This window comes from Pterocles gutturalis, unplaced genomic scaffold (genome assembly GCF_000699245.1).
Source record: "Pterocles gutturalis isolate BGI_N339 unplaced genomic scaffold, ASM69924v1 scaffold24949, whole genome shotgun sequence".
In the NCBI taxonomy this organism is placed as follows: Eukaryota; Metazoa; Chordata; class Aves; order Pterocliformes; family Pteroclidae; genus Pterocles; species Pterocles gutturalis.
The window spans coordinates 2,415-16,633 of NW_010129068.1; the positions used below are offsets into that span (position 1 = coordinate 2,415).

The window sequence follows — 14,219 nt, forward strand, 5'->3', positions numbered from 1 at the left end:
TGTGGATCTGTATCTAGTACTGAAAATTTCAGCCTATGAATTGTTCATTGTAAGACTCTTCGTGTAGTAATATTGTGTAGAAATCCCATATGTTTAGCTGTGGAGGTAGGAGTATTGTACATCTCTCTGTAATGCATCCCAAAAGCATCTTCTCTCCACTTTCTTGCTTTTCCATCTCCCATCAATGTTTTATGGAGGTTTATTAAGCAAGAGCAGCTTTTAGTCCAGTGTAAGATTTTTTGTGTGTGGCATGGTGGCTTTTCCATTCTGACCTAAACATCTTGCTCTGTGTTATTTTTTTTCCTTTGTGCAGCTCCCAAAAAACCTCCAACCCAACCCCCATCTGACCCTGTGGTGAAAAATAAAACAGAAACCTCAGTGACGCTAGCATGGTCCCCTCCGAAGATGGACCGCCCCATTCCCATTGACGGCTACATCCTGGAACGCAAGAAACTAACTGGCTTTACCTGGGTGAGGTGCCACGAGTCTCACGTCCCTGTTGCAGAGTTCACGGTGACCAACCTGTCAGAAGAGGCTGACTATCAGTTCAGAGTGTCTGCGGTCAACGCCTACGGACAGAGCCCCTACCTGGAGTTCCCAGGGAGTGTGCACCTTGGTGAGCACAAAACCGTCAGAAAATGGGTCTGTCTGTGCTGATCTGCCACATGGGTGGGTGCTCTGGAGATGTTTCCCATCACTTTGAGGAGGGTAGAGCAATTGCACAACAAAACTCTTTTCCCTTCACTGATAGTTCTCCTATCTCGCTTCAACCACTGACCGTCACCAGAATGATGGTGGTTGGGTTGCTGTGGTAGAGCTGTGAGTATATTCCATTCCGATATCTCACATCAGGCTGGGTGAGAGGTAGAGATCTCTTAAGCCTGTAAGTGCTTCTTCTAGACCTGGTATGGAAGGAAAAATTGAAGTGGGCTTATATAGTTTTCAATATATAAATGAGATATCAAACTGCACCTAGAGAATATTTATGTTGTGATAGTACTGTCGTGAAAACCAGGTTCCAGACAGTCTCTCTTGAATCTTCGAGTTACTAGGAGAAATATGGGGATTTTCCTTTATTTCTAAGGTGCCAATGTGCCCATAGAATCATTGTGAGCAATGAGATTGTGTCTTCCTTTGATTCATCGCACTAGACAATATCTGCACAGATACTGTGTCTTGTTATTTTGTCATCCTTTTCCCTCCCTGTCTGAACATGCCTGATTTTTCCTAGAGTATCTAGAAGTGACTAGTAGGCTGGATGACCTCCTTAGAATCTTCCTGAAATCTAAGAATAAATCTGATTATTAAATAAATAGCACACTTGCCAGGGGACCTAGGTGTTTCAGGCTTGTTATACCTTTAAACACCCGAGGGAAAAAAATAAGTAAAATATATCTAAGTAAAAAAACTTAGGAAGAACTGTTCTCCAGTGTGGCAGTCTTGTGTCCTTTGGTCTCAGACATATGTGTTGTTCTTCTTTCCTAGAACCAGTCCCAGCTGTGAAAACCCCCCTGACAACTGTTGAAGCTGTACCTGGAGGAGATGCTGTATTTACTCTTGACCTTACAACGACGTGTTCTGGCACTTGGTACCTCAACGGGAAAGTCTTACAGGAAAGTGAGACCATCATCATTAAGAGAACCCAAACTACTCACACCCTAATCATAAAGAACGTCACCAAGAATGACGATGGAGCAGAAGTGAAATTTGTTGCCAATAATGTTGACACCAGCACCAAGATGAGAGTGAAAGGTATTTATTTTCATCACTGTCCTTTCTTCCAGTCAAGAAGGAAGACATCTTGTCCTTTCTTCTTCCAATAAAGAGGAAACAGCCTCAAGTTGTGCCAGGGGAGGTTTAGGCTGGATAGTAGAAAAAATTTCTTCACTGAAAGAGTGATCAGGCATTGGAACAGGCTGCCCAGGGCAGTGGTGGAGTCACCATCCCTGGAGGGGTTCAAGAAACGTGTAGATGTGGTGCTTGGGGACATGGGCTAGTGGGTTAGGTGATGTTGGGTTGACGGTTGGACTTGATGATCCTTGAGGTCTTTTCCAACCATAACGATTCTATGATTCTGTGATTCTAAGGGGCAGTTGCTGTGACCTGATGATTAGAATTGGGGCTGGAGGTTTTCACTGGTGCCTGGTTTGTAGGAAGTACCTGAAATTGCATCATATGAAGCAATGTGGGTCCTGGTAACAACCTCACCATGATAGCACAGGGTTCAGCGTCAATCTAGCCAGCTAGTTGGTATCAGAACTAGACTGCTTAACATCAGTTCATGAATTTCTGTAGTTCACAGCCATCAGTCCAGGGATTCTGTCACCAGATCTGCCACTGAGTCACCTTAGGCCAGTAATTCCAGCTCCAGGTTTGGCTGCTCTGTCTGACTGTAGTAGAGTCTTCCAAAAGTAAAGGAGCATTAATTGCTAACATTTTTTTTTCTTGAAGTGTTTTTAGTTTACCACAGATGTGAGTGATGTGCAAGTTAGTGCCGTGTAACTTGGTTTAGCATTGAGAGTTGAGCACTCCAGCTTTCCTCTCTGAAATTACCATAACATCTGTATCTACACACATTGCATGGCAAAAGAGAATGAATAGACATTCATTCTGGAAGGATGTGCTTGACTTTGGGAGAAAATGTCTACGGAAGCATGTTTAGAGTATTATTTATCAGTAGCAAGATGTGCATTTTTTTTTTTTTTTTTAGTGACTCTGGCAACAAAACCAGATCAAGTCTCCTGAACTGGAAAAAATGCTCAGTGTAGACATGAATGTGAGGGCAGGAACAGGACCTAATACTTTTTCAGAGATCTCAGTCTACAGCAGACACCTTCCAGGGACATATTGGCTCGGTATAACTGGAAATAACAAAGCCTTTGCTCCTGGCAGGTGCTGCAGTGAGATTTACCAACAAGAGCAGAGATATAACAAAGGTCTCTGCTCGGCTGCGGGAGGAAGCCAAACTTCAGGCTGAGCTTTCGGACACAGAGGCTACTGTGAAATGGATGAAGGATGGGAAAGAGCTCCAGGCCAGTGAAAAATATGAACTTCAAACCTTGGGGAAGAGGCATATTCTGAAAATTCGCAGCACTGCAGCAGAGGATGCTGGAATTTATGAGTGTGTCTGTGAAGGGGATAAAATGGTCTATCAGCTTTCAGTGAAAGGTATGTGACCATCTGGGCTGCTTTGTGGTAGCTCCCTGTCAACACGTAGGCTTGAGTGTGTCTGTGGTCCTAGAGTAGGAGAACTTGGGAGTACATACAACATCTAACACTGTCTCAGTGGTAAAAGCTGTGCTTTCAAACTGGCGTCTTGATGTTCCAGGGGAACTTGGTGTTATTTCAGGAGATTGAATGGTGGGTAGTGAGAAGGTGCTCTTGTGATGGAGAAATTCAGCCACAGGGACAGGACATGATGATCCCATGTTTGCCCTATACTTGCTCTGTGATATTGGACAAGTCACCGAGGAGCTAGTTCAGCTGTGATTAAAGTCCCGATGGACCAAGATCATCTTGGCATTGTCGGATTTTTTTTGTTATTCATTTTTTGTTTTCTGTCAGTATCCTGGTGAATAAGAACAGACATTTCCAGGGCACACTGGATGGCTTGACTCATTTCGATTTGCAAGGTACTCAGACAGAGTGCTGTATAGAACAAAGAGCAAAATATTGTTTTCTTTTAATATTTCTAGTTTGTTAGATTTGAATCAGTACTGTTTTATAGCTGCCCCATTGTTTGGCTGTTCTTATTTTCATGGCAGTCCCTTCCCTCCTGATTGCTTGCTACCTTGGTGGTGGGCACATCCTCCTAAAAGACATGGGTCTTCAACCTTTACCCTAAAACTAACAGCATTAAGCCTCCCTCTTAGAATCCTTCCCATCTGTGCAAGTATTTATTAGTTAATGGGAGAGTTTGCTCTGCCCTGAACGGAACCGGGTTTTGGCTGAAAAGCCCCCGTGTACTCCCAGATCATTCCTCATGGGTATCATCTAGATGTCTACTGAGGTTCAGAGTATAAAACCTGACTCCAAGACAGTCTAGCCTGCTGTCAGACATTGTCTGGGGGACCTCTGTAGCTATTTTACTTTGAGCTGGCGAGTTCACTTTGTAAAGCCATTTGATTTCTGTGTTCTGTCCCATAACTCACCCCTCACCTTCTTCCCAGCAACAATCGCACTGTTTCTACACTGAGTAAGTACAAGGTGTTCCATCATCTTATTCTGCTGGCTTTTTGCCCTCTTTGGTCTTTGTAGAAACAACAAAACCCCAGAGTACTGTATTCGCATTTGACAACTTAGTTGGTTATTCTCAAAGAGCAAACTCAAAAGACATGTGAAGAAAGCTGGAAAAAAAAAATAAATTAAAAATGGGATGACATTCATGGAGGGAGGAATTTGCTGTCTACACTTGGCAGATGTTCTTAGTTTTGGTTTTCTTCTCTTTCTCTCTCTCTGCCTCTTTAGCATCATTCTCACAATGGCACATCTACCCACAGATTTAATTGAATTAGCGGATGGACACTTCCATGTGCTTTTCACCATAATGTGCCTATCAAATTGAGTAATCAGTGCTCGTATTTTAAAATCTGTATCGACAAGCTGTAACTTAAACATCTGCTGTTTATAGCTTGATTCCTGGAGAATCAGCTTTGATCTATCTCATCCTTGTAGGATGAGGCTGACAAACACCGTCCCAGTATTTTCCCTCCCAGCACCGCCACCTTCTATCTGTTCCTCCTGTAAATCAGCCCCAGCTGGCTGGTGAATCATTTGATGTGCGGGTCAGCTGTGTCTGGCGTGTGGGCATCACGTGGCTGCCGAGAGGCCACTGTGCCACTGAGCCGCGGCCAGAGGTGTGTCACTTGCTGGGCCTTCTGCCCAAATGAAAATGCAATTGCTGCTTATCACCGCAGTCCCTCCGTTGCCACGAGACTTCACGTGCCAGGCATCCCCTGACACATGACCTCCCGTATTGAAATGGGACATCTGAGAAGTCTCCTTCATGTTGCCGTGGTTGGATTTTTCACTCTGTTTTTCTAAGGAAGTGGAAGGTGTATGAATGAACCCATCGCCTTCTTCTTCCTCCCAAACCTTTTCACCTGTGGGCTGAGTTCCAGTAATGCTGGTGGAGAAGTAGAGATCTCAGCAGCGTTTGGTCCCTGCAGGCTTCATGGGTATAGGTGGCTGGGTAGAGGAGAGGGATGTGGTGTTGTCCCACGGAAGGGAAAGCTCCACCATTATGAGTCACTAGAGAAACAAGTGGAAACAGAGGCCCCAAGGAAAAACAGCAAAAATTGACATTTTCCCTGGTTTTAGTGCTTGTGGTGGGACTTCTTTACCCACAGATATTGCTTCTAATAAGCAGACTTAGTGTTGTAGTTTTACACAACACCAGTCTCCCATGCTCCTCCCTTCCAAGGATGGGGGAGAGAATTAAAGGGGTGAAGGGGAAAGAGACTTGTGGTTTGAGACAAGAACAATTCAATAACTAAACTACAATAATATTGGAAATAATAATAATGATGAGAATAATAGTAATATATACAAATATACAAATGAGTGATACACAGGGATACTGGTCACCACCCGATGATGCTCACCAAGGCTCAGCCCATTCCTGGCTAATGATCCCAGAGTGAGAAAGTTCTGAAACCACACTCCTGGAAAAGAAAGTGTCCGAGAGACCAAGATGACCCTGAGAGAGGGGTGACTCAGAGGGAGACAACCTGGAGCAAGAGAGAGAACTCCCGGACAGAGCCTCACCTCTCCCCTGGCCATGCCGTGCATGGGATGGAACAGACCATGGGCCAGTTTGGGTCTCAGTCCTAAACCCAAGGTCGAATCCTGGGCTGGTCACTGGGGCTGTGCTCCCTCCCAGCTCCTCCTGCCCCTGCAGACACGGGCACAGCAGAGAAGCTGGAAAGTCCTTGAGTGTCCTGGCAGCAGCTCTGCCCATCAGTGTGTGATCAGCTTCTCCTCAGCACAAACCCCAACACAGCCTCACACTGGTGCTGGGAAGAGAGTTCACTCTGTCCCAGCTCAAACCAGGACAGTTAGTAAACCCTAGAAAACAGGGCTGGTGGCAATCTGGAAAAGTCAAGTGCAAGCTCCATCCCTGCCAGAAGCTGGTGATTGAACAGAGCCCCTTGAGGACCAAAACTGGAGAGGCCCTTGGCTGCACCATCATGTCCTTTCCTTCCCTTTCCCTGTTCATTTGCTCAGTCTATTATTCCTAGTCTTAGATTGGGGGAGATTCAGGTCTGGGGGTTTCTTTTTCTTTCTTACCTGTGTATTGCTTGGTAAGTCAGTTTACTTTTCATTTTTAGGTCTCCAGACTCTGCCACTGTACAAGCCAGTAAATATCGATTCCCTACCAAATATTTGTCTGTAGTTAAAAGCACTACCACAGACTTGGAGAAATCTAATGTTCTTAAAAGCATAGAAAAGAAATGCAAAATCCGTCCTTGTGGGTGGGGCCTTTGAGCAATAGGAGAACCCGTTTGGGTTGCACCAGGATGTAGCACTAATAACACCTTTGAAGCGAAAGTCTGTGAGAGTCACGCTTAGATGGTCCAGACCACAGGCTGTAATTGCTTGTTGCAGTATCAGCAGTGAAAGCTAATGGTTGCTTTTACCAGGCGTTCTGCTGAGAGTTGTTAATTTGTATTGTGCAAGCGTGTTCTTGAAATTAGGGAAAAAATGCGTAACCAAGGCTTTGATTTTAGCAGCTTTGACTGCACAGTCCCAACAAAGTGACTTGATTGTGTGTGTTGTTTTAAAATAATACGTTAAGATGTTTGAAAATTAATTCCATTGTCTAGAGTAAAATAAGACTGTGGTTTTAGGCTCATATTTTTAGCTAGGATATTAGTGGGTGTTAGAATCTTTGCTTTGAGGCAATTGGTGACTCAATTATTCCACTATGTGTTAATATTGTGCCAGATTTATCATTTACTCTCTATGCTCCAGTTAATTTCCAGGAAGACATCTCATTTCAGTCCTAGGTGATATCCACATAGTTGTTTTTTTTTTTTTTAATTTAATACAATCTAATTTATCTAGATTACATTTTAACCTCTTTTAGAGTCCATTTATTTGCTGAGTGGTTACAATTGAACTGATTGAATGATCTTCATTGCTTTCCCTCCCATTTGCTTGTGTCATATAATTCCTCACCTCTCCCAGATATTTTCTTGAGACTTCCTCTCCCATTGGCCCAGCCTCCTGTGTTTTATGTGCTCTGTTTTTTGGATATATGATAATCAGGTATATGGTTTACAAAGGCTGGATTTTGGCTGCTTCTGCATTAGAATCTAGATTAGATTAGAATCTGCTAATTAGGTCCGTAACTAAACATGCATATTTGGTCTTCTGATAAATTAATAACAGATGCAGATGTGTTGTGAGCATTTACAGATGTCCGCATGATTCTTTACTAGTGCTGTGTGTCTATATTTTGTTTCAGCACTTGCAAACTTCATAAACAAAGAGAAAACTGGAGGAGTTATCAGGGCCGTCTCTGGAAAACAGGCTGAATTAGTTTCTGAGACCTCTGAGGCCAACGTCATGGTTAAGTGGTACAAAGATGGCAAAGAAATCACAGCCAGCAAGAAATTCACCATGGAAGATAAAGGAAAACTGCATAAACTTGTGGCTTCAGCTGTGACAAAAGAAGATGAAGGAATATACACATGCAAAATTGGAGATGACACTCTTCTGTTTGATTTAAAAGTCTCAGGTAAGTTCGTGATGCAAGTCTGGGAGCAGAGTTCATGTTAGAAACTTTGTTCATTATACTTGTCTTACCTTGTAGATTGTCGTTTTTTGGGGCTGAGATTGCACAGCACTATTTCAGAGACTCTGACCCCTATTGTGGTCCCTGTGCAAATCCACAAGGTGCACAAGTCATTTTGTTGTGGATGCCCCATCCCTGGAGGGGTTCAAGGCCAGGCTGGATGAGGCTTTGGGCAACCTGGGCTAGTGGGAGGTGTCCCTGCCCATGGCAGGGGGTGGCACTGGATGGGCTTTAAGGTCCCTTCCAACCCAAACCATTCCGTGACTCCATGGTTCTATGAAATTCTATAATGATGCTGCTACATATTAAAGTCAGCACAAGGTTTAACGAGGGTTGGAGTCATGATGCAAACACCACACTGTCTGAACAGGGTGGGAGCCACATCTGGCTTGTATTCTTTTAGCTCAGGGATGACCTCAGCATTTACCTTGTCTTTGAACCTCCTGACCGAAGGAGTCCTAAAGTCTTACTGTGAAAGCCCTGTGTCCTTCTTTAACAAGTTTAACTCCTGATTTTGAGAGCTAAGCATCTCCTGCTGTTCCCAAAGGGCACGGTGATCTCCAAGACATCTCCCTGCAGTATTATAAGTGAAGCCATTAGTTCACAGCACATGCCCATCAGCACAAAGCACGCGTTTAAGCACGTGGCTGTCAGGTCAACCCCAGAAGAGACATCACTGATGCGTTCCAGTCCAGGATGGAGCCAGAGTGTAAAATGACACAAGAACTTATCTGTGAAATTCAATACCTGTGAAATTCAACTGATTCAATTGGCATAGCCTGGTGGGAACTGCTCTTCTAAGAGTGATTTTCTGTCTTACATCTGGAGCCTAGGTTTTAACCCGGTCCGAAGTTAAAAATTGAAACTCTGCTGAAATCTTCTCATGGCGTGTCTACATGGTGCAGTGCAATGCAATTTAAGAGAAGTGACAACTGAGTGCTCATCACCTGTAACAATACAACAACATTACTATGATGCTGTCCATCAGCTAACTAAAAACTCAGCACAGCACTGCTCTTGAGGGATTGCTACAGGTTTTACTGAGCTAGAGGGATTGATTCCAGTTTACAACTGGTGTAAGCTCAGGTATTCATGCTGCATCCTGCCTACAGCTCTCTTTAGTGGAGAATCTAACATTATGCAATTTCACTTTGACTGTAATTCGTAGTCCCTGACTTTACCCATTGAAAAATTGTTCTGAAAGAGCCAAGCAGGCTTTATCCAAACTGATTGATGCAGAGTGACAGGTACACCCAAAAGGCAATTTGTACCATCTGATTTATACTGTCTGATGAGAGCTATCTAGGATGGATTTAAAAAGTTTTCTGGATCTGTCTTTGTGTGAACATCAGGTACTGAGGGAGCCTGCAGGACTACCTGAGACTGGATACCCAACTTTTTGATGGCCATGTGTGGCTTAGGTGAATCTCACCCGTAACTCCTACGACAAAACATCACATGGCTCAGGCAAAGACAACTGGTATCTGCTAAATAACTATGTCTCCATGAACTTTTTGATCAACAAGGATTGAGTTACAGCCTGTTAACAAAACCTTGGCTAGGGCAACAACTTCCACCTCGTTTCACATGTCACCATAAAAAGTTTCCAGAGTGCTAAGAAGGATGGTCTTAGGGCAGGGAAGTAATCTGTTTTACCCCATTAATCTTGAGCAGCAGGATTCTAGAGGGATTATCCTTTGTTGGTCATCTCATTATTTTTTTTTAATAGATCTGTCCTAATGATTATGATTTTTAATGAAATATTTGTTCTCTGATGCCGCAGATGTGCCTGGCATGGGTGTAGCATAGCAATTGTCCTTGGGATACTCAGTGACTGAAAGCAACAGTTGCTGCTGAAAGAAATGCAATCCTAAGCTAAGGTTGGTTATAACTGATAGCCATCAGCTTGATGGAATTCCTTGATGGAATGAAGGGTATGAAATACCTGACACGCTCATCAAATATTGCTCGTTAGCTCAGGGCCAGGGTGTGTTGGAATGGGTGTGCTCCCATTTTGCATGCAAGGTGCCTGTCTCCATGGAGTTGCCTTTGCTTTTCCCTTTAGAAATACACTTGTAAAAAACCCAAATTGATAAAAATGTTGTATTGTTGCTGCAAACATGACACACGCTCCATGTGTGTGGCCATGCAGAGCTCATATGTGTGGCCACCAGCCTGTGCAGTCAGCAGAAGCTGAGGTCTTGAAGCAGGAACTTCTACTACTTGAGCTATGAGTTGTGAGCGCTTGTGAGTTCTCTGCTGTGAAAATTGGTTTCAGCAATAAGATGTGACACTAGTGGCTCATATTAACTTAGTCCCCTTGAAGCTGGAGAGTATCTTATCAATGAGATTATCCCATATGTATCCTGATCTGATCTGGGGAAGAATTAGTCCAGTGGGACTGATCATGTGAACGTGGGGCTGCAGGAATGGGTTCAGAAACATGTAAAAAGGCTCCTCATCACTTCTAACAAGATTCTGTGAGACTTCTTGGATCTTTTCAAAGCTGTTTGTGGACCCAGGCATCAATACATATTCCCTAGAGCTCTCTTGAAATCAGAAACAAGGAGTGATGATTAGTGTGAGCAGCTTGAGGGCATCTACGCTTGATTTAAAAGATCCAGAAGGATGTAGGAGAGATGAATGTGACCGCACTGTAACTGAGAGCAATTATCTGAAGATCAGAGAAGGAGTTTACACCATCTGTGAGAAAGTTGGGCGTCAGCAATGAGACAGGAGCAGTGGATTGATGTACACATCAGGCTTTATGGTCTCAGGATGTTGGGCCAGGTTCTGCTCATGGCTCTGTGCATGTACAGCTCTGGTAACAGAAACCACCTGGTCTGTGCTCTGCAAGAGCTTTCATGCCTGACCCCTGAAAGGGGGACAGAAAATTCATGCACATCCGTTAGGTGGATTTTGGTTATGGTTATGGTAGGCGTAGACCCATGTCTATGATAAGCCTGAATCAAAGCATGGACTGCTTTCCCTTTTTATTCCCAGATGAAGCTGTTAATTTTGTCAATAAGCCCAAAACAACTCCTGAAATATCAGTCGGTCCTTCTGAAACCCTTGAGCTGGAGTGCGAGGTGTCAGCCGCGAGCGGAGCTGTGGTCTGGAAGAAGGATCAAACCGAGGTAAAGCAGGACCAGAGGACAAGCGTCATCTCCCAGGGGACACACCGCAAGCTCATCATCAAAAAGGTGACACAGCAAGACCAAGGGAGCTACACCTGTGAAACGAAGGATGACAGAACCACATTCCAAGTCAAAGTCAGAGGTGAGAAAATGATAGAAATGCCAAAATTAAAGACATTTGGAGGATCATCTCACAACCTCTCTAGGGCAAAATATTTTGGCCGCAGGAATTTCTTTGCAGCCAACTGTCACATCAACATTTTATACACGCACTTTTGCATCCATGACTAGTTGTAACATCAAAAAAATAATGGGCAAGGAGGATCACTTATGCACCTCTTGAAATTAGCCGGTGTGTCTGCAGAAAAACTCCTGCAGAGTCAAAGTGTGAGGCCATAGCAGAGGTGCAGGGGTAGGTAAAAGGGAAGGGGGAGGTGTTTGAAGAGTTCAGATTAGATGGAGAATGGCTGAATTGGAGCGACCCAAATAAGCAGAAAAATAACAATGGTTCCTGGATGTGAGGATGCGAAGGCTGTTCCCCTCTGATCCACTGGAAGCTTGGAGAGGCATAGGAAGAGAAAAAGAGAGAAGAGAGAGGAGGGTTCCAGCAGTGCATGTTGGAGGTCCAACATCCCAGCTTCAAATGTGTGCTCAAATTGTGGGTTGTTTAAAATTTATCCCAGATTTCCCACACACCTATTCACTTGCAATCAGCAAAACAGAGCTGAAGGTGCTTTCTTGTCTTAATGGGCCATTGTGATACTACCTGTTGGGGGCAAGTACAGTGAAAGAGGGGGAACTTGGCTAAGCACTGGAGAAGACAACGGCAAAAAGCTATGTGTGAGTATTGTGGCTTTCTTGCAGAGACAGAAGCTGTGTTTACAAACAAGGACAAGGTCCAGAAGGAGGTGAAAGCTGCACTATCAGAAAACGCCACGCTGAGCTGCGAGGTGGCCCAGGAGAAGACGGATGTGAAATGGTACAAGGAGGGGAAGCTGCTCACCTCCAGCAAGAAGTTCAAGGTGGAGTCGGAGGGCAAATCGCGTCGGCTGGTGGTGGGTCAGGTGGAGAAGAAAGATGCTGGGGAGTACACCTGCGAGGCTGCTGGCCAGAAACTGACCTTCAGGATTGTCGTCACAGGTGGGAGATGTGTTGGTTCTCATCACAGAAAGGTCCAGGAGTCCCCTTGACTACAGAGCAGAATGAATCCCTCTCTAGGCTCTAAGATCAGTGTAGAGCTAGACTCTGGGTCTGTGTAGCCCAGATCTACATTGAGTAGTGGCATTAATCAGGCGGCCAGCTTGCGTGCATCCCCTGTTACACAGATGCCTCGAGCCAGTTGTCTTCACTGGTGAGATGAATCCCACTCAGCCATTCTCGTTGTTTTCTGATTGCCCAGTAAAAATAAAACTGAACAAGTCTATGTATGCTGTTGTGATTTATAGAGATAAAGGTAGGGTCAGCTCCCAGATGTGCAGGAAGATGGGTCTGGAATCATGCTCAAGAAGTACCTAGAGTGGGCAAGGCTTGCACTGGAGTTCTAGTGGCTGATGAGATTGGGTTCTTATATGTGCTTTTCATTAAGGAACAAAAAGTCAGATTTCTGGTGGATCCACAGGGATAAGAAGAACCATACCTCCTGGGGCATTGGTTCATTTTGCTCAAAAATGTTTGATGTGTTTTCCTCAGCCTGTAGAGAGGGCCATGTCCTGTCTGGGTGTATCTTTGCTGTGACTGGGACCATTCCAAACTGAGAGAGGTGTGGGAAGGTCTTGTAAACAGGATTGGACATTTGGTTATGAACATTCTTGGACAGCATGAACATACCTGTAATTTTTAAATTGCTTCTCGTACCCCACAGAAGCAGAAGATGCTTTCATCAACAGAGACAAAGTGAAGAAGGAGGTGAAAGCTGCACTATCAGAAAGCGCCACGCTGAGCTGCGAGGTGGCCCAGGAGAAGACGGATGTGAAATGGTACAAGGAGGGGAAGCTGCTCACCTCCAGCAAGAAGTTCAAGGTGGAGTCGGAGGGCAAATCGCGTCGGCTGGTGGTGGGTCAGGTGGAGAAGAAAGATGCTGGGGAGTACACCTGCGAGGCTGCTGGCCAGAAACTGACCTTCAGGATTGTCGTCACAGGTGGGAGATGTGTTTTATTCTCATCACAGAGAGGTCCGTGAGTCCCCTTGTCTACAGAGCAAAATGAATCCCTCTCTAGGCTCCAGTGTCTCTGTAGCCTAGATCTTCCATTGAGTCCTGGCGTTGATCAGGCAGCCAGCTTGCGTGCATCCCTATCACACAGATGTCCATAATTAGTTGTCTTCATCCATGAGATGAATCCCACTCAGCAGTGCTTGTTGTTTTCTAATTTTAAGGAAACATTAAAGAAGATTACATATGCTGTTGTGATTTATGGGGATCAAGGTAGCGTCATCTCCCAGATGTGTAGGAAAATAGGTCTGCTCAAGAAGTGGGCAAGGTTTGCATATGAATCCCAGTGGCACATGTTATTGGTTTCTTATATGTGCATTATGTTAAGGAACAAAAAGGCAGATTTCTGTCAGAGATGGGAAAAAGCCAAACTCCTGGCGCATTGGCTCATTTTTCTCGAAAATGGCTGATGTGCTGTGCTCAGGCTGTAGCGAGGGCCATGTCCTGTGTGAGTGTATCTTTGCTGTGGGTGGGACCATTCCAAAATGAGAGAGCTGTGGAAGTTTCATTAGCAAGATTTTTCATTTGGGTTTGAACATTTTGGACAGTGTGAACATACTGGTGATTTTTAAATTGCTTTTCCCATGCTGCAGAAGCAGAAGATGCTTTCATCAACAGAGACAAAGTGAAGAAGGAGGTGAAAGCTGCACTATCAGAAAGCGCCACGCTGAGCTGCGAGGTGGCCCAGGAGAAGACGGATGTGAAATGGTACAAGGAGGGGAAGCTGCTCACCTCCAGCAAGAAGTTCAAGGTGGAGTCGGAGGGCAAATCGCGTCGGCTGGTGGTGGGTCAGGTGGAGAAGAAAGATGCTGGGGAGTACACCTGCGAGGCTGCTGGCCAGAAACTGACCTTCAGGATTGATGTCACAGGTTGGAGACATATCTTGATTTATATTTCATTGCTTTTTCTTTATACTTGGATGTCTTATCCTGTTTTCTCAGTGAAAATATTAGAAATTCTGTTAAAGTACTGTCTGGTGTTGGTCTAAGCTATCCTTTCAGTGAGGTTGTGTAGGACTGGGCAGATCTACTGGTTACATGGAGGTATCTTGACATCAGCTCCTCAGTTTAGTCGT

The 14,219-nt window shown here is 44.6% G+C and overlaps 1 protein-coding gene across 1 annotated transcript in view; it reads left to right on the forward strand.

Moving 5' to 3' along the window:
- Positions 1 to 313: 313 nt before the first annotated feature.
- OBSCN (obscurin, cytoskeletal calmodulin and titin-interacting RhoGEF) overlaps positions 314 to 14,219 on the forward strand; it is a gene marked incomplete at both ends in the record, with an annotated part of 105,657 nt that continues 91,751 nt past the window's right edge. The window contains 8 exons of the mRNA XM_010079841.1: positions 314 to 616; positions 1,486 to 1,752; positions 2,893 to 3,168; positions 7,469 to 7,741; positions 10,802 to 11,077; positions 11,800 to 12,075; positions 12,797 to 13,072; positions 13,738 to 14,013. Of these exons, the coding sequence (XP_010078143.1) occupies positions 314 to 616; positions 1,486 to 1,752; positions 2,893 to 3,168; positions 7,469 to 7,741; positions 10,802 to 11,077; positions 11,800 to 12,075; positions 12,797 to 13,072; positions 13,738 to 14,013 (2,223 nt within the window). The remainder of the gene's footprint in view (positions 617 to 1,485; positions 1,753 to 2,892; positions 3,169 to 7,468; positions 7,742 to 10,801; positions 11,078 to 11,799; positions 12,076 to 12,796; positions 13,073 to 13,737; positions 14,014 to 14,219) is intronic.